The sequence below is a fragment of the Protopterus annectens genome, chromosome 14.part0 (assembly GCF_019279795.1).
Source record: "Protopterus annectens isolate FY-2018-M chromosome 14.part0, PAN1.0, whole genome shotgun sequence".
NCBI classification, from domain to species: domain Eukaryota; kingdom Metazoa; phylum Chordata; order Ceratodontiformes; family Protopteridae; genus Protopterus; species Protopterus annectens.
Window position 1 is genome coordinate 536,676,044 of NC_056748.1, and position 20,314 is coordinate 536,696,357.

Here is a 20,314-nt window from a genome sequence, read left to right on the forward strand (position 1 = left end):
TATGACCCAGATTATCCAAGTTGGAGTAGTGCTTTTGGTGTTGGAAGAAGTAGGCGGGGGGCTAGGAGTGAGTGGCAGTAGGATTCTGTATAGTCCACCAACAATTCCAAAACATTTGTGCAAAGAAAATGATGGTCAGTCCTGATGGCTATAGTATAGGGTCAAGTCAGTAGTAATAGCCATGGGATAATAAGAACAGAATGATTTAAACATTTGGATGGTGGAAACAACATCCATTAAAACAATAAAGACTTAAGTGACAGGGACGATATGATTTTAAATTCAACCACAAAGTCTATGAAATTTAGTTTCAAAGAGTTCTCCAAACAGTGTGTAAAAAAATAACCAAAATCCAGAATACACACTGAATAATTTCACACAAGAGAAAAAAATGTTTATAGAGCTTATTTTAACACATTCGTTCTCATTCTGTTAGGACCTCTTCCGAAACATCTAAAAAGCACACACAAGTTGTCTGTAAATATATCATTTAAGTCACATGATTAATTATGCAATACAGTTATGAATCCAACATTAAAAACTAATTGTAACAAATTATAAACAACCTCCACAGATCTTATTGTCTGACAAGTAAAAATATAACTAAATACATATAAATAAAATAATGTTATAAAATACAAATATTGATAGATGTATTCAATGTATTAATAAATTACCTCTCAAACTATATTAAAATATACATTTTCTAAAAACTGAATATTACTACAGATCATTAAAATGAAGTGAATTAATTTAAAGCTTGGCTGCTCTTGTATTTAAGATGCTGTTGATTGATACCTTACCCTTTAAACTGGGTGACTGAATGGCATTTAAACGTAGCTGCTACAGCATTTTCCTGATAGTCTAAAGTTGTTTCCTATGGTCCTTCTCTAACTCCAGATTGTATGTTTTCCAGTACAAAAAAATACAAACATTTGGAAATTTTGACACACTCTTTCGGGTCTATATTATAACATCGAAGTTCAAAAACTTTAAATGTTATAATATCGAACCCTTTAAAGCGAAAGCTGACAATAGCGAAGCCTCGGAACATCGAAATTTTACCTAGGGTAAGATTTCAGTGGTCCGTTCCGCGGCTTCGCTATTTACAACACTGTGGTGCAATGGGTACGGACCGGGTTTAGGGAAGTGAATGAACGGAAATCACGGATTGGGTTCAGGTAAGTGTGGTGCAATGGTTACGGACCGGGTTAAGGTAAGTGAGCGGATGGACTGGGGTAAGGTGAGTGTGCGGTAGTTAGGGACTTTAGGGTTAGGGCACGGGTGAGGTGAGTATGTGGTAGTGACAGACTTTAGGGTTAGGGGTGGGTTAAGTGAGTCAGGGTTAGGGAGAGGGTCAGGTAAATGTGCGATTGTGTGGATGTGAGGGTTAGGGTGGGGTAGGTGAGTTAGGGTTAGGTAGCGGGTAAGGTGAGTGTGTGATAGTTAGGGACCTTAGGGTTATGGTTGGGTTAAGGTAAGTAGGTAGCTAGTGGTGTATGTCTGGTTTAGTGTAGGGTTTTGTGAAGTGTATGTGTGTGGATTATTTATTTTGGTGTGCTTGAGTTGTGTGTATGTTTGTTGGAACAGCGATTTTTTTCCCTGGGAAAAAATTCGCTATTCTGACTGTTCGGTTTTCTGGTGTTTCGATTGAATGGGGTCGATATTATAACATTCGATGTTTTTAGACTTCGATGTTATAATATAGACCCCACTCTTTCATGTTTGATTAAAGCAGTTTTTGAATTCTTACTTTTAATATTATAAATATGTTCCTGGATATGCTTGCTAAGCTGCCTCTTATAGAAAGCTTCACAAGAGGGGCAGTTTGCTAGGAATAATCACATCTGCCAGGACATGGAATACTTTTTTCAAAAGGACTCACCACTATGTTTGAGCTGCCATAAATAAAACAGCACCAACTTCAACTACCACATTTTAACATGCACCCATTATAAAGTGGATGAATTCAGAAAATTCTGAATTTATGCACTGATTCAATAGAAGAAGCTCTGAATTATCTGAATTAGTCAAAACAAAAGAAACATTATACATGTACAAATACCAAGAAATGGGAGTAGTGGGGTTAAGTCAAAATATATGCAAAACACACAAAAAGCTACAATGCTGGCTGAGTAGGAGCATCCACAAAAAGTCTTTCACTGTAAGAACTAAACTGTTAGAGAATAGATTTCTTCAGGGCTGTCTACTGAGTGACACCTGGACTCAAACTTAATGAAAATAACTTGATGTGGCAAGTCCCGAGTTTTTATTTGTATTTCTAGGTATATGACAGCACAGCATAATGCAAATGTATCTGCAGAAAAATAATATACTCTGATATCTAAAAATGGGTTTACTTTATTTAATCAAAGCATATGTGTATGAGTTTCTTTCATGCGGTTGTCAACATTAAAGTACACTGAAAATCTTGTAAGGACATGAGTATAACTAAGTATAAACTGGGGACGGGGATAGAGTTCCTTGCACCTCCAATGCAGAGTTTGCTTGTCCAACACAACCCCTAAAAATATATCAACTCTGGGACACTACACCTCATCATGAATGGCATATTTAATGCAGTCATGCAGTTTTCATTGGGAGCAAATGAATTGTACATTCATTTTTCTGGTATTGTTACAACCTAACATCACAGAACTGTGTACAATTCACACATTTGTGGTTTGTTCAAGGATTGCCTTCCTAAAAAAATCTCACTACTTATTATCTAAGTGCCCTACATGATGAGAAGGAAGAGGTGCCATAACTCTCATGAGAATAACCATGTAAACTGCCCAGAACCTGGCAAGTGGGTGAGCTATGTAAAGTACTCCAGACAGTGCCTTTAATTGTGTGTGTGTGCGCGTGTGTGTGCGTGTGTATGTGCATGCGTGTGTGTGTGTGGGCGCGCGCGCCTGTATATGTACATGCGTGTGTGAGTGTGCGTGCGCGCCTGTGTACGTGCATGAGTGTGTGTGTGTGTGCGTGTGTGTGCGTGTGTGTGTGTGTGTGTGTGTGTGTGTGTGTGTGTGTGTGTGTGTGTGTGTGTGTAAGTGTGTGTAAGTGTGTGCATGAGCATTTGTGTTTGTGTGGGAAGAGTAGCACTTAAATAATTTTAATTTATTGATGGTGCTAAGCATTTTGGAGGACTGATTTAAAGGGCATATCTGCCAGTACATTAATTTGAATAACATTTCTGTACTGAACTGCTGTAATGACATATATAAACTACTGGTTTGGTGCATTTAATATTATAATACTGCATTCTTCACATTACATTGCTCTTTTGCAACACATTGAACTACTGATTTAGCATATTTCACCATCTAATACTGTGATCTTAATGTGGCATGTCCCTTTTATAGCACCCTGAAATACTGATTAGTGAATTTATTCTTTAATACTGTGATTTTCACATAGAGTTTCTCCTTTACAACACATTGAACTACTAATTTAATACATTTTACCCTATAAGAATGTGATCTTGACATGGCATTTCTCTTTTATAACATTCAGAACTACTGATCTAGTGAATTTCATCCTATAATACTGTGATCTTCACGTAACATTTTTTTTTTTACAGCACCTTGAACTACTAATTTAGTATATTTCACCATATAATGCTGTAGGTTTCATGCAGAATGTCTCTTAATATTACACTTCTGGCCCTTGTGTAAATACACAGGCAAGATCTGTGCAGGATACCTCTTCAGTATTAAAATTAGACACTAACTCTTACCTGACGTAAGGCTGTCAAGAGATAAAGGACCCCTCGCTCTTTCACTGTCCCAGTATAATGAAGGTACTCTTTCTTCAGGTACATGTCCATCCCATACTGTTTTGATAGCCTGGAATACTGCAGGTAACAAAAAAATCCTTGAATTATTGTTCTTCTTCAAATGTACTTCAGACCCTATGAATTCAACATGCCAGCTTTAGCTCTGATTTTATTTATTGTTCTCCTTTTTGGAAAATTTTCCACGAAAGAGATTGAGCCAAGTTGATTTTCTGTATTACGTACTATCAACCAAATACTGCTGAAATTGTAGCTAATTCCTGAAGATGGAGCTGAAAGCTATATGCACACTACTAGAAATTTGTGTAGTAACTGAATTAAGAAAGGGTCAAACACATACACTTTACTGTAAGGGAAGAGAAGGCCCACATTTCATGTGCAGAGGGCTGAATGTCATAGTTTCACAATCTGTATATTGTGTAGAGGTCATTGCCCATCAGAACACAGGCTACAAACTCCCAAGAATAAATTGTATCCCCAAACCAATTATCTTACTTATTCTTAAAAATAATGAAAGAACTACTCTGCCTGTCATACAAAGGCAGCTTTGTTCCAGTACAGAGCAATGCCAAGAGATATAAATTTACTGTACAAGGCCATTTTACATTTAAGAAATATAATTACATCCTCTATATGATTTATTAGTCTGCAAAATGTCAGTATTCAATAAGAGCCATAATTCTTCATCACATAAACCACTTATGCTGTACATAATCAACCTCACAGCCAACAATAACTTATTGAATATTTATTGAATATAGATTGATTTTTTTTTCTAGTAGACAATGTAAGAAAATGTTTTACAATCAGGTATTGTTTTTGTAAACTTCCTTTGGACACTTTCTAAAAGTGACAGATCACCTTTAGAATGGAGCAAAAAGAGGACCTAGTATTCACTAATGGGCCTAACATATGAGGTGAATAATTTTACCAGAAAAGCCACAAAGCTAGTAACAAAACCTTTTAATAATAATAATAATAATAATAATCCTAAAATATGCATGACGTTTGCATTGATAGTGCAGTTCATGTTCTTATATTGTAAGTCTGAGTTGATTTATACTCCAAAGTCCTTATATTCAGGGATTTTATGAACCACAATAACAAACAAGATATGTTCTTGATCTGATCAAAAAATGCCAAGTACATTTCACCAGTTTTTGCAGAATTATTACATATTCCATGTTTGTTTAGCCATCTAAATGCACCAGGAACATGTGAAATGAAAACTAGAAAATTAGACAAGGAAGATAAAAGACCACCAATTCTGATGTCATATTTGGACACCAAATACATAACACCAATAGGGAATAAAGAAACCACATAGTTAAATAATGCATGGACCAAGACCAAAGCCTGTGATATCCCAGAAGAAAGTAATAACCAGCTGGAATAGTGTCCATTCAACTTAAGACATCGGCACCTATTGTTTAACCAGCATATCAGCCATTCAATAATGTAAGGAATACTTTCCTACCTTATTAAAGATTGCATTGTTACAGTATGAGGAAGCTATCAAAGGCTTTGAAGAGGTTCAAATATAACACGCTAGAGCTAATGACAATATCAAGTGCAGCACTGTTTCATAAAACTGTTACTAATAGGTTAGTTAGTGTCGAACATTATTCTAATAAATCCATGTTGATTCAGATTTGCAAGTGCAAAATCATTCCCACTGTTAGTTAATAGTTGGAGTATGCACCTTTCAAAACACTTGTCTAGAAGTGAGGTCAAACTAATCAGGTAGCAACTGGAGATAACATAATGTGCACCGTTCTTGTATATTGGCATGACATCAGCTGACTTCCAGGTAGCCTGAACCTGAGTATTTTCCAGCATCATGTTAAATAACTTGGTTACTGTGTTAAGTGGTCCTTAAGACAGTTAATAAAACAGCTTGCTATTAAGTCAAGTCAGATCTAATTATTCTTTTTGATCCTATACAGGGCAAATTTAATCATATCTTCAGAGAATTCAGGGCATATTGCTGAAGGCTCATCAGTAATTAAAATATTAGCCAAAAGAATGCTCTTCAAAGTAGCTAATGGTGCAAAATAAACATTCAGTAGTTAAGCACTGTCCTTAATGTCAACAATGATGTCACACTCGCTCGGTATAGGACTTATTCTATTATGCACACACTTGCCACTATTAATATAAACATAAAACATGTTTTGGTGAACATGCTTCATCAGTGAATTCTCTTATGCAGTTTCACAGGTCCTGAATCCTGATAGATATTTTAAGTTCTCTCCATATTTTGTTTAATGCTCCCTTATACTACAAGATACACACATTTTTGCATAAACTGTACTTACCTTTCTTTTTCTTTAATTGTTTACGTAATTTCTTAGTCCACCAAGGAGTCTTAACGTGCTTTGGGCTAATACATTTAACTGTTTTACAGGAATTCAGAATTATTTAACAAGTTGTTTAAAATTCAGGCCATATAGTTGAAGGATTATCTTGAAAGTCAAAATTATCTAAATCTTGTATGCTATGAACTGAGTGGTGTTCTATAAAACTACTACAATAATAGATAGTTGTTCCGATGATTATAGTAAATTCTAGTGCAGAGTGGTCTGAAGATAATAGAGATGGGAGGGATCTTAATGAATGACACTACCTAATACATAAAATAATAAATCCAAGATAACATTTATTTTTGTTGGATAGTCTAGCATCATGTACTGTCTGTTAGTCAAAAATGCCACCTCCAAAATCACTTCACCTTACAGTAAAAATATTTTTTTGGTTGCATGTTCTTAGAATATTAGGTAATATATTGAACACAATATATCCTTATACATATATTTTAGGGATTATACTAGAAATAATAAACATTTTCTTCTTGAGGTATATTCAGTTAATTATATATTATTAAAAGGTAATTCTCTGCCTATTTATAAAATTGCAAATGGTGTGCAGAGCCAGGTACTTTTTGGATTCTAGTAATTACATCATACAATAGGCAGTAGAAGTAAAGGAAGATTTTTTTGTAAAAATTACAGCAAACTTGAAACTTAACGACACAAAGTTTTCAGGCAAGTCTAATCAAATTTTGAAAATGATTACTCGTTTTTGCTACATGCATTCTGACCCTTGCTGCTGACTTTACACATAATTTGGATTTAGTTTAATGTGTGTTTGAATAGAATTTAATAGAAATGGGCTATAAGTTCTATGATAACTGCTTATTGGGGTTTATAATTTGTGCATCAACAGTGCAACTTTATATTATAGTTTTATTTTACTTACATTTTGTTGTCTGGGTTAGTCCCACAAGGCCAGTGGTCACTTTTCAGGGAAGACATGAGATGGTATTCCTACAGCCTCTGGGAACTTTGACCAGGTTAGTGGAGAACTTTACCTACTTATGTTCATAGGTTCATAGGTGTGTACTAGGCTGACAGCCACTGGGACCTGGTTTAAGCCTAGCCATGCATCCCAAATCTCTGACAAGTTCTGATACCCTTGATAAGTGTAGGAAGGGGCATGGAAGATGAAACATTTATAAGCAGGGGCCTGGGAGATGAACCATTTATAGGTTGACTGTACCCATTAAAGACATAGGTGCTAGACAAGGGATACATTTCTTGTTCCTCATTCAGTTGTGCAAGTTATACTTGAATTGGGTTAGGGAGGATCTCTGTTTCACATGGATGGGGATCTTGCTCCTAAGAAGGAGTAATCTTTGGGATACATACCTGTATGTCCAGCAGGCCCTATTTATATTACAGGCAAGGTTTAAGCCTATAGAATGGGTAATTCTGGTGCTGTTTGTTTTGTGGATATGTAGAAATTCCATCAGAGTGGGTCTGATGATGCCTTATATGCAAGGCATATATCTCCCCTCAACAGCCTGTAGGAGACAGAACACATGGATAGAGCTTTGAGGCAGTATGCACAGGACATGTTATTTACACCCTGTATTCTTTTAGTGAAGAACCTCTGTGGATGTTCCAGTTGCTAGTCGTGCATGGTGAGATGCATATCAAAGGGGGTATTGTACTGAATGACAGGTTTGATGAATGCAGAATACAGAGGAAAAACATCCTCCTTGGACCTAGATGCCATAACTTTGTTTATAAGTTGCACAACATAGAATGATTTCCTCACTAGACACGTGATGGTCAAAAGCTAGATCACTCTCTATGTGTGACCCCAAGTCCCTGACTACTGGGTCGGCTGTTAGGGGTGTGTGTTGTTATTATGATTGTTATGGGGGGGGGGTGGATAACTTCCCAAAGGACACTATTATGCCTTTCTTGTTTTTTAGTTTTAGTCAATAGCTTTGACACCAGTTATTTGTCTTGTGTTAGCCCTTCTTGGAGGATATTTGTGTTGGCAGGGGATTCTATGACTGCTCCTAATTTGCAATCCTCTGCAAATCTGGTCAGCCAGAGGATTTTGATGCTGGCCTTGACATCAAAGAAGTAGAAGAGAAAAGGGAACTGTCCCTGGATCAATCCCTGAGGGAATCCACTGGTGACTTGTGTCTCTCAAGTGATGGATTCTCCAATTCTAACTTCCTAAGTGCTGTCTGTGAGTCAACAGGCTATATACTGGGTGACATACGGGTTTGTACCTAACCTCTTGAATTTGTCAACAATGCCAGAGTGGGATATTGTGTCAAATGCCGTGGCCAGATCAAGGTAGGCAGTGTGAACTGTTTTGTCCTCATCCATTAATTTGATGACTTTCTCAAAGAAGTCCACTAGGTTGAGTAGGCATGGTCTGCCCAGGGTTCAATGTCTGGCAGTTTTCTATGTCATTATTGATCATTTCCATGATAACTTTTTTCTTGGACTATGCATATAAGACAAGTGAGACTTATGGGTTCATAATTTCCAGGGTCTGTAGATGGCTACCCTTTGTGCTTAGGGATGACGGTTGCTGTTCTCCATTTATGAGGCACAAAGCCTGTTTGGGGACTACTGTTAAATATGGATTCTAGAAGGCTTGATAGGTCATGTTTCATGCTATTTAGATAGCAGCCTGAGATATTTTCAGGGCCCATTGATGCAGTGTTCTTGGCCTTAGAGAGACCTGCTCCCTAGTGATAGCAGGGGAAGCTGTATTTAATGTTTTTTTCCTGAAGGGAGGATATGGGGGGGAGTAAACCTGGAGCTGAATTTGTCTGCCAGTACATTTACTATATCTTCTGGCTGAGTATAAGTAGCTCCACTAAAAATGAGTTCTGCACACAATTGTGTATTGCCACTGAGGTTGCAGACATAGCTGCCATGTGCTTGTCCTTTCCTGAAAGGCCAAATTTACCTCAGATTTGGCTTGGGTAGACTTTATTTGTCCTCTGAGTTGTTTGTTTAGTTTGATGAAAGTGCTTGTATCCTGCTGGGTACTACACCTCCTAATTTCTGCCATGACTTCTTTCCTTCTGTTATACAGCCTGTTGATGTTGTGATTCCACCAGAGTGGCTTGTTTTTTGAGAGGGTACTGTATTTATTCTTGATGGGTACAGCTGCCTCTATGCAGCTATTAACATGCTTGTATACAGTCTCTTTGAACAGTTCCGCATAGGCAGCAATGTTTTCAGGGTTTAGGAGGCTTGAAATTTTGCTAGGTTATCACTTATTAGTAAGAAGTTAGCCTTAGAGTGGTTCCTGAGCATTTCAGAGTTAGCTGGGGTTCCGAGTTTTATTTTTACTTCAAAGAAGATTGTTTTGTGGTCTGATTTTACCAGAAGGACATTACATGAGGGGTTGTGCAGAGTTCTCCCATATTAGTGAGGACCAGATCTAATACGTTTGTACCCCTGGACCTGAATGTTTGGTGTTGTATATGATTTCCACTTACTAGTTGGGTAATTAAAGTTGCCCATGAATCTGGTATTGGGTTGGATGGTGTATATTTCCAGTAAGCTTAAAAATGTATTATGGGTTTCCTGGGTCATAGAGAGGAACCTATAGCTTGCAAGAAAATGGTATGGGATTTTTGCCTGTGATGATTTGAGTGTGGAAAAACTCAACTGCATTGTCCTGTTTGACCAGTGTTGATGTTCATGAGTTCATAGAAGTTACTAGGCTAGTGGCCCTAGAGCCTTTACAAGCCTAGCCATGTTAATATCACGTATCCCCATTTGTTCTTTTTTGGGTAGTTCAGAGAATGAAATTATGAACAGACTGGGTCTGTGATCAACACCGGCTACCCCTGTCCATGAGGGATATGGGTGCCCTTCCAGGGGTGGATTTGCAGTCTCCCATCCAATTATCTAGGTTGTATTTGAATGAGTCAGTGAGGAGCTCTGTTTTATTTAATAAGGAGTCTATTCCAGAGAAGAGTCAGTCTCTGGGAGACATATCTGTCTGTCCAGCATGATCTGTTAATGTCACAAGCAAGGCTGAGATCCCTAGAGCAAGTGATCCTTGAGACATTTGACTTGTGGATGTGCAGCATTTCCATTAGGGCAGGGTTGGAGATTGCACTATAGGCCAGGCACAAGTCATCACTCAGCAGCCTATAACACACAGAGTAAAGTGACAGGGTTTTCAACCTGTCCACGTAAGTCATGGTTTGGAGTCCCTGTATTTTCTTTGTGAGAAACCTCTGAAGTCTCTATAGTTGCTGCAGGTGTCTGGTGAAGTACATGCCAAAGGGTGCATTATACTCTATTAGTGATCCGATGAGGGTCGAGTACAGTGGAGTTGTAACATACCTTGACCTGGATGCTATGCCCTTGCTTAGGAGGTGTGCTATGTAGAAGGCTTTCCTTACCACTGTGGAAACTTGGTGGTCAAAGTTCAGATTGCTGTCAACCTGTGTTCCCAAGTCTCGCACCATGGGGTTTGAACTCGGGGGGGGGGGGTGTTGCCAATATTGTAATTTGTAGGAAAATCTGTTTTGCCAAAAGGAATAATAATGCATTTTTCTGCATTTAGTTTTAGACCATGGCTTTGGCACCAAGCAACTGTTTGTGTTAGCCCTTCTTGTAATATGTTGACATCATTGGGGGACTAAAAGATTGCTACTATTTTGCAATCATCAGTGAACTTGGTGAGCCAAAGGCTGTCTGCTTTGGCCTGGATTTCTGAGAAATAGATGTCAAACAGTAAGGGGCCCAGCACAGACCCCTGTGGTACTTCACTGGTGATGGGCCTACTGGTGGAGGTGGAGTCACCAATTTTTGAGAAAGTGTGTTCTGTTGGTGAACCAGTTGGCTACCCATTTAGTAACGTAATGGTTAATCCCTCTCTAGGAGAGTTTTCAATGATGCCAGAGTTGGGAATTGTGTCAAAAGCCTTGGCAAGGTCGAGATAGATTGTAAGCACTCTTACCTTCATCCATGGCTTTGGTGACATTCTCAAAGAAATTTACCAGGGTTAATAAGCATGATCTACCCTTAACAAAGACAAGTTGGGTTGGGTCTAGCATTTGGAGCTCACCTATGTCCTTGTTGATAAAGTCCATGATATTTCTTTCCATGGCATTGCAGATGAGGCTGGTTAAACTTATGGGTCTGTAGTTCCCAGGGCCAGATGATGGCCCCCCTTTGTGCAGGGGGATTATTGTTGCTGTTCTCCATTATGCAGGAACATAGCCAGTTCTCAACCTTTGATTAAAAAGAACGCCAAGCGGGTCTGCTAGGTCTTGTTATAGATTGTTTAGTACACAACCTGCGATATTATCTGGTCCCATTGAGACCATTTTTTTGGCCTTGGCGAGCACAGAGATGACCTGTTCTCTAGAAATAATAGGCAGAGGACTGGTGTCAGGTATACTTTGGGATATGGTAGGTGGGGATAGGGGGTTGAGGTTTGCACTGAATCTGTCAGCTAGCAGGTTGGCAATATCTTCCAGTGTAGTATGAGTGATCCCATCTATAGTCAGTTCAGCACATAGCTGGGCATGCCCTTTTAGACTTTGGACCTAGTTAAAGAATGCCTTATGATTATCCCTGGCTAGGGGTGTGATTTTAGTTTCATAATTTGCTTTAGAAGACTTTACAAGATTTCTGATTTTCCTGTTTAGGATTAGGATGGAACTCTTCCTCTGCAGAGTGATATCCCTCTAGGCATATGCATTTCTGATGTAAATTGAGACACCTCCACCTTTACTCCCTGCCTGTGTAGTAACTTGTATAAATGTGTGGAAGGCATTATAGCGTTGCATTGCCAGGGTGCTCTCTGTGGTTTTAAACCATGTCTCAGTGACTGAACAAACATCAGTATTCTCGAGGGGAGGTGTGCTTGTCAATAAGAACTCTTCAGTAAGTGCTATGGGATCATACTCACTCACATGGGGCCTTAGTTTAATTTATCCCTGAAGGATGTTACACTCAGGAGTACAGCACCCCTTTAATGCTGCACTGCAGTGTCCATACTGGAAAATTATTCGAACTACCTGGTGCGGGAAAAGAACACATAACTTTCTGCTCTTCAAGCTCTAAAGCAAAGTGTGCTAGCCTTTGCACTACTAAGGCAGTTAGCATAGGAAAACCCTTTCCCCTACAAGTAGCTTTGCAATGCTTGTCAGGTTTTATAATTGTTACTCTAGGCGTGCCTGATAAGGATTTAGCTTGGAGATTTTTACTTTTAGTTGATGATATTCACTAAAGGCTTCTCTGAGTAGCTCATTCAGGTAACTACACAAAAGAGGAATATATTGCAGTAGAAATTCACCTATACCAATCTGCCCTAAGGAAAAAAAATGAAACAGATTAAAAACATAACACTAATATAATAACATAAAACAATAGCATTCCGATGGGCAATATCCTTCTGTTATTGTCTCAGTTTATGCCTCTAACTATGTTTCATTGTTTTGAAATGCATGCTGCTACATTGTGCAAATTACTTTATTCAGCTATGGATATAATAGTCCACAGTTACTACACACTGATTTGTATTGTGCAGTAGGTCTTATGCCCATGTCTAACAGTATCCTGCAGTCTATGTGGCAGTTTGTGTGACTTTTGTTGCTGTTGTCATTCTCACTGCTGTGCATGACTGTTGTTGCTGTCATTCACAGTCCTGTGCATGAGTGTTGCTATTGCTGTTATTCCCAGTCCTGTGCACGAGTGTTGCTATTGCTCTCACTCTCAGTCCTGTGCACTATTGTTGCTGCTACTGTCGCTCTCACTGTCGTACATGACTGTTGCTGCTGCTTCATTCTCACTCCCATGCATGACTGTTGCTGCTGTTTCATTCTCAGTCCCATGCATGTTGCTGCTGCTGTCATTCTCATTCCCATGCATGATTGTTGCTGCTGCTGTCACTCTCACTGTTTTGTACGACTGTTGCTGCTGCTTCATTTTCACTCCCATGCATGACTGTTGCTGCTGCTTCATTCTCACTCCCATGCATGACTGTTGCTGCTGCTGTCATTCTCACTGCCATGCATGACTGTTGCTGCTGCTGCTGTCATTCTCACTCCCATGCATGACTGTTGTTGCTGCTGTTACTCTCACTGTCATGCACGACTCTTGCTGCTGCTTCATTCTCACCCCCATGCATGACTGTTGCTGCTGCTGTCATTCGCACTTCTCTGCACGATTGCTGCTGCTGCTGTTATTCTCACTCCCATGCATGACTGTTGCTGCTGTCATTCTCACTGCCATGCATGACTGTTGCTGCTGCTGCTGTCATTCTCACTCACATGCATGACTGTTGCTGCTGCTGTCATTCTCACTGCCATGCATGACTGTTGCTGCTGCTGCTGTCATTCTCACTCACATGCATGACTGTTGCTGCTGCTGTCATTCTCACTTTCCTGCATGATTGTTGCTGCTGCTGCTATTCTCACTGCCATGCATGACTGTTGTTGCTGTTATTCTCACTCCTATGCATGACTGTTGCTGCTGCTATTCTCACTGCCATGCATGACTGTTGCTGCTGCTGCTGTCATTTTCACTCCCATGCATGACTATTGCTGGTGTTGCTGTTATTCTCAGTCCCTTCATTAGCTTGCTTTGGTTTCATTATGTAGGTTTGGAGATCAATTTTGATAATAACTGCACTGTATGCACATCACTCTTTGCTGGTAGTGCAGATTACTGGCTAAGCTCATTGGCTAAGAATAAACTAATTCTTGCAACTAGCACTTCCACTGCTACACTTGCTGCATACATACATACATACATACAATGGGAAATGGAGTCCAAAACTGCAAAAGTGTCTATGAAAACAGGCAATATTGTCTAGTACATTCTCAGTTGTACATACAGTACATGCTAAAGATTAATTAATTAGTGTTTGGAACATGCCAAATAAATTAAATTACATATTTTATCTATAATTAGAAAACAAGACATACATTGCATCACAGTCTTGGCTCATAAAAAAGAAGAGTTCTTATTTGTTACATACAAGGTTATAGTCATGACAAACCTGACAGGACAGGTGAACATGAATTGAGGTATACTGCAAGCACAGATTGCAGTTGTCACTCAACAAAACCCTAACTATCCAGCAGTTATACCACAAAAACTCATATAGTGCTTTGGCCTACACTAAAACATACATAATGCATGTTCTTTGTCTATAGTGCTAAGCTTACAAAATAAAATAATCAGCAATATTCTTAAGGTCATTCCAGAAATCAAACCAAACTAACATACAAAACAGTCACACAGACACATGCACACACCCCCACACACACACACACACACACACACACACACACACACACACACACACACACACACACACACGCACACACGCACGCACGCACGCACGCACACACGCACACATACTTACTTCCCTTAACTTAAAAATAAATTATCTATATGTCTGTTTATTGATATAATCAGTATATTGGTAACCACCATGAAAAACTTCTCCAAAGCTAACTTTGGGCTCCTAAAAACAGAGGTGGCTAACTTTATGGCACCCATGCAAATGGAAAATAGTTGTGTGACCGCAGAATCATAGGTTCATAGGTTCATAGGTGTGTACTAAGCTAATGACCACAAGGGTCTTTTTAAGCTTAGCCATGCATCCCAAATCACTGACAAGTTCAGGTACCCTTAATAAGTGTAAGCAGCGGCTTGCGAGATGAGACATTTATAGGTTGTCTGTGTCCATTAGAGATTAGAGACATAGGTGCCAAACAAGGGATGAGTGTCCTGTTCACTATCCATCTGTCCAAGTTACACTTGATTTGAGATAGGAAGGAACTCTACTTTACATGGATTAAGAGCCTGTTCCAGAGAAAGGATACATACCTGTCTCTCCAGCAGGCCTCTGTTCATATCACAGGCAGGGTTTAAGTCTTTAGAACAGGTAATTCTACTGTTATTTGCTTTGCAGATGTGCAGGATGTCCATCAGAGTGCAGTCTAACAACACATTGTACACAGGGCATAGCTCTCCCCTCAAAAGCATGCAGGAGACAGAATACAGGGATAGGGCTTTGAGGTGGCCTGCGCAGGATGTACTACTTACACCCTGTATCCTTTTAGTAAGGAACCTCTGTGGATGTTCCAGTTGTTGGATGTGCCTGGTTGCGTACATACCAAAGGGGGCATTGCACTCAATGATAGGTTCTGAAGAATGATGAATAAAGTGGAACCATGACCTCCTCAGACCTAGATACCACATCTTTGTTTCAAAGTTGCACAACATAAATGATTTCCTCACTACTGTAGATACATGATGGTCAAAGGCTAGATTACTGTCTATGTGTATCCCCAAATCCCTGACTACTAGTTTGACTCTTAGGGTTGTGTGGTCAATAAGACAGTTTCCAGGGGTGGATGACATCCTGAATGATACTATTATGCATTTCTTGGTATTTAGTTTTAGTCTGGGGCTCTGACAGACATTATTTGTCTGTGTCAGACCTTCCTGGAGAACATTAGTGTCGGTGGGGAATTCAATGATTGCTCCTAATTTGCAATTGTCTGCAAACTTAGCCAGACACACTTGACATTGGCCTTGACTTCAGAGAAGTAAATGTAAAAAAAACTGGTCCTAAGACCAACCCTTGAGGGATTCCGCTTGTGACTTGGCCTCTTTGTAAAGGTGGACCCCCCCAGTTCTAACTTCCTGGGTCTTGTCTGTGAGCCACCCGGCTCTCTACTGGGTGACATTAGAGTTAATATCTAACCTCTTGAGTTTATCAACAATGACTGAGTGAAGTATCTGTGTCAAATGCCTTGCCCAAATCATGGTAGGTAGTGTGAACTCTTTTGTAATCATCCATTCCTTTAGTTACCGTCTCAGAAAAAGTCTACCAGGTTGAGTAGACATGACCTGTACTTGATGGAACCAAATTGGGTTGGATCCAGAATCTGGAAGTTTTCTATAGGTTCACACCAATGCACTGCACTGTATGAACATGTACACAAATGCATGGATCTCGCCATACCCAAGAGAACCAAGACACTCTCCTCCAAAAAAAGGAAGCCAATATGGTGGTCCCCTGCCATAAACAAACTCTACAACAGAAGGAGGAAACTGATGGGGAATAAGGTGAAGTCCCAAGACTGGAAAAACTCCCTTATCAATCTCAGCAAAAGGTTGAGATCACTCATCAATTCCTCTAAAGCTAGCTATTAAAACAGAATTGCAGCAGATAGTAAAGGCAACAACAAGGCCTTCTAAAGTTACATAAAGAATCTCCATGGCAGTACCCAGATTTGCTCTGAGCTACTGCACAATGGTACCTCCTATACCAAGCCAACAGATATTGCAAGTAAACTGGCCGACAGATTCAGTGCCAGTTTTAACCCTCTCAACCCTCCCAAAGGACCAATCACAATACCAATAGATTGCCGGGCACCCAGTATTACTGCTGCACAGGTTAAAACAGCACTGCCCAAAGCCAAGAATGCAGCTTTGATGGGACCTGATAATATCCCTGGTTGTGTTCTACATGAACTACGGAGTGAACTGGCACCTCACCTGTGTGTCCTGTTCAATCACAGCCTCACCTCTGGCTTTGTCCCTACCAAATGGTGAACTGCTACAGACATCCATCTCCACAAAGGAGGAGCGACTACAGACCCTGGGAACTATCAACCCATTAGCCTGCCAAGTCTGATATGCAAAGCTATCGAATGCATCATCATGGACCTAATAAACAAGGATATAAGGAATCTCCATACTCTGGATCCCACACAGTTTGTTTTTGTGAAGGGTAGATCATGCCTGCTCAACTTGGTCGACTGCTTTGAGTCAGTTAGCAGAGCTGTGGATGATGGCAAGATGGTTCATACAGCCTACCTTGATCTGGCCAAGGCTTTTGATAACATTCTCCACTCAGGAATCAAAGAAAAACTCACTAAGCTTGGCATCAACGCCTATATCACCAGGTGGGTTGCAAACTGGCTCACAGATAGAACCTACAGTGTGAAAGTAGCTGACTCCAAGTCAGACTGATGACTAGTCACGAGTGGAGTCCCACAGGGTTCAGTCCTGGGTCCTTTCCTGTTTGGTATCTACTTCTCTGAAGTCCAGGCCAACATGAAGGGACTCTGGCTATCAAAGTTCAAGGATGATTGCAAGTTGGGAGCTATTATTAACTCCGCAAGTGATGTTGACATCCTACAGAATGGCCTCACTGAGACCAACAACTGGTGTCAGAACCATGGCCGCTCAATGCCAAAAAATGTGTCATCATCCCCTTTGGGAAAAACCCAGATCCCATGAATTACCACATTGATGGTAGTCCACAGAATACAGAAGGCATTATAAGAGATCTGGGAACACAGGTTGACAGCAACCTCTCTTTTGATCACCACATTGCCACTGTGGTCAGAAAGTCCTTTTATGTGGCATATCTCATTACTAAGGGTTTTGCATCCAGAAAGAAAGAGGTCATTGTCTCCCTCTACTCTTCCCTCATTAGGCCAATCATCGAGTACAATGCCCCATTTGGCATGTACCTCACTAGACACCTGCAACAACTGGAGAGGCCACAAAAGTACCTCACAAAGAGGATCCTAGGCCTTAAACACTTGTCCTATATGGACAGACTCAAAAAACTCCAACTATTCTCTGTATCATATCACCTACTTAGAGGTGATCTTTGTTTGACTTACAAAGCCATGTTTGACCCAGTTCTGTTAGAAATGCTACATCTGAAGAAATCCCAATCCCTCCACACTACATGCTCCAGAGACCTCAACCTCATTACCACAATTAACAGAACATGCTGGAGGGACAGGTTCATAACCCAGAGACTGCCCATGCTATGGAATAGACTTCCCATACATGTCAAGCAGAGCACCTCACTGACCCTCTTCAAGAGAAATCTTGATGAGTGGATGGGAAGCAGAAAATTCACCCCGGGGATAACTCCAGTGGCTCTTCTCGACAGAGGCATTGGGAACTAAGGTCGGGTGGCAGTATGCCAGGGTAATCCTATGGCTAGGCTTGTAAAGGCCTCAGGGCCATTAACCTAGTACACACCGATGAACCTATATGTTTCTATATCTATCTATGTTTCTTTGTATTTATCTATCTGTATCTATATGTGTGTGTGTGTATATATATATATATATATATATATATATATATATATATATATATATACATATATATATATATATAGGTTTACTATTAAAAAATCAAAAATAAAAAAAATGTAACTAAAAATCAAAAAATAATGCTGAAAAGTCATAAAACCGGAAGGTTAGAATGTTGAAAATCATGGGTTGTTGACGAAAATGTCAAATTCGACATTTTACGGCTGTTACCCAATATGCAATCCTTATCTTGAAGTCCCATACTCCAAGGATTTTGCAGGGGGTCAAGCCCTCCTACACTGCCCTGTGGGGGGCTGCACCACCACACCCCCACTAACTATATATTACAACTCCGAGATCACACTACAGTGAGGAAAGGGATGATTTTCCCTAACCACACTCTACCATGATCTCTGTACAGTTCTTCTCATTTATATTAGTGAATTTACAGTGCATTCACTAATATAAACGTTCAAAGATTGAGACTGCAAACATATGAAACATTCGCACATCTGTAGTTCGAATTTTGCATATATGTGCATTCTCACGTCGACATTTTAATAGTAAACCATATATATATATATATATATATATATATATATATGCTTATATGTCACCCAATACACTTCCCATAGACATGACTGGAACGTTCGTTAAACCATCACAATCCTAAGATTATGATGACAACTGAAACATTGCTTAATACAAATTCCTTGATTCCTACTTCAATCTCTAGCTTTTACCACTTTTATCCTGACTGCCGACTCAGTACCTACAGAGAAAGTGGAACTTTAGCCCTAGTCCACGTATCTTACAACCTTGCTCCTTTTCTAATACCTTCTAAGAACTCTCAAAACAAAACAGATCTCAGTTGGTCACTAATACAAAACACACTCAACTTTGAAACCAAAATGCTTATAGCCACAGTCTACATCTCTTCCTCTGCTATATGTCCCATTGTTCAAAATAACCTTACTAACATCCTTGACTTAACTAAAAAGTACAAAATAATTTGTGAGGACTTAAATTCCTCCACTTAAAGCAATCAATCACTTAACCACTTCCTTTTATCTCACTTAGCTTGCTAACTCAGTAACCAGACCCTCCAATAACTAACAGATCCCCTACTCTTGATCTTAACTTTACAAATATCCCCAATAACTTAAGGAAATCCAGATTCTGTCTCCCTCACTATGTGATCGCTGCCCTTTGCTCACTAAATATTGTCAAGACATGATCATTCCAAGCTAACATCAGCGCTCTCATATGACTGGAACTTCAAAACATTGACTGTTCCCCAGTTTACTCATGCACTAACTGCTTCTCAGCCATATCTTCTTTCTACAGTATTCTTTTCCCTAGCCAAAACAAACTTTTCCCCTTAGAACAATGAAATTAAAAACTTCAGTTACCCCTGGATTACCCCCATTCTTTGGAAAAATCATTTCTGATTAAGTAAAAGCCTGAAAACCACGGATCTCAAGTCTCAAAGACACTGTAGCACACAGCACAACTACCACCTTGTGTAAAAAAAAAAAAAAAAACAGCAGGCTAAAAACACAGATAGCATATATGACAATTCTTCAACACTGTCAACTAAATCAGTCTATAACTTACAGGTCAGCTATTTAAAAAAATATCAGTATCACTCCTTCCCAAATTTCACAGACTACTCATCTTTCTTCTATTCTTTTTACTCTCCTCTTCCCCAAGCATTTTCCTTTTTTGTCAGTCACCCTTCATACAGCACCAGTACCCTTTTCACATTTTAATTGATAAACCGCCATTTTATTTTTAAACCATAATAAGTAGAAAAATAGTCAAAGAACTGACATAACATTTCAAATACACATACAGTCCCTTCTTGCATTCATTTCATCCTTTCTTCCTATAATATGGCTTTAACATTCTTTGAAAGCCTTTAGCCTACATTTTAATCTCCCTCTCTCTTTTACCACTGCCATAGTGGGATATAGCTAATCCTATCACTAGCCAAACTATTCCACTCCACCTCACCACACAATTACAAGATTACTGTAAAAATTATTGAAAATTTGATATATCAAAAAATCTTTGAATATAGCCAAAAC

The 20,314-nt window shown here is 39.4% G+C and overlaps 1 protein-coding gene across 1 annotated transcript in view; it reads right to left on the reverse strand.

Annotated features, from left to right (window-relative positions):
• Positions 1–20,314, reverse strand: part of LOC122789085 (L-threonine ammonia-lyase-like) — a 796,205-nt gene that overhangs the window by 634,305 nt on the left and 141,586 nt on the right. Inside the window, exon 2 of the mRNA XM_044056286.1 lies at positions 3,740–3,856. Coding sequence (XP_043912221.1) covers positions 3,740–3,856 — 117 coding nt within the window. The remainder of the gene's footprint in view (positions 1–3,739; positions 3,857–20,314) is intronic.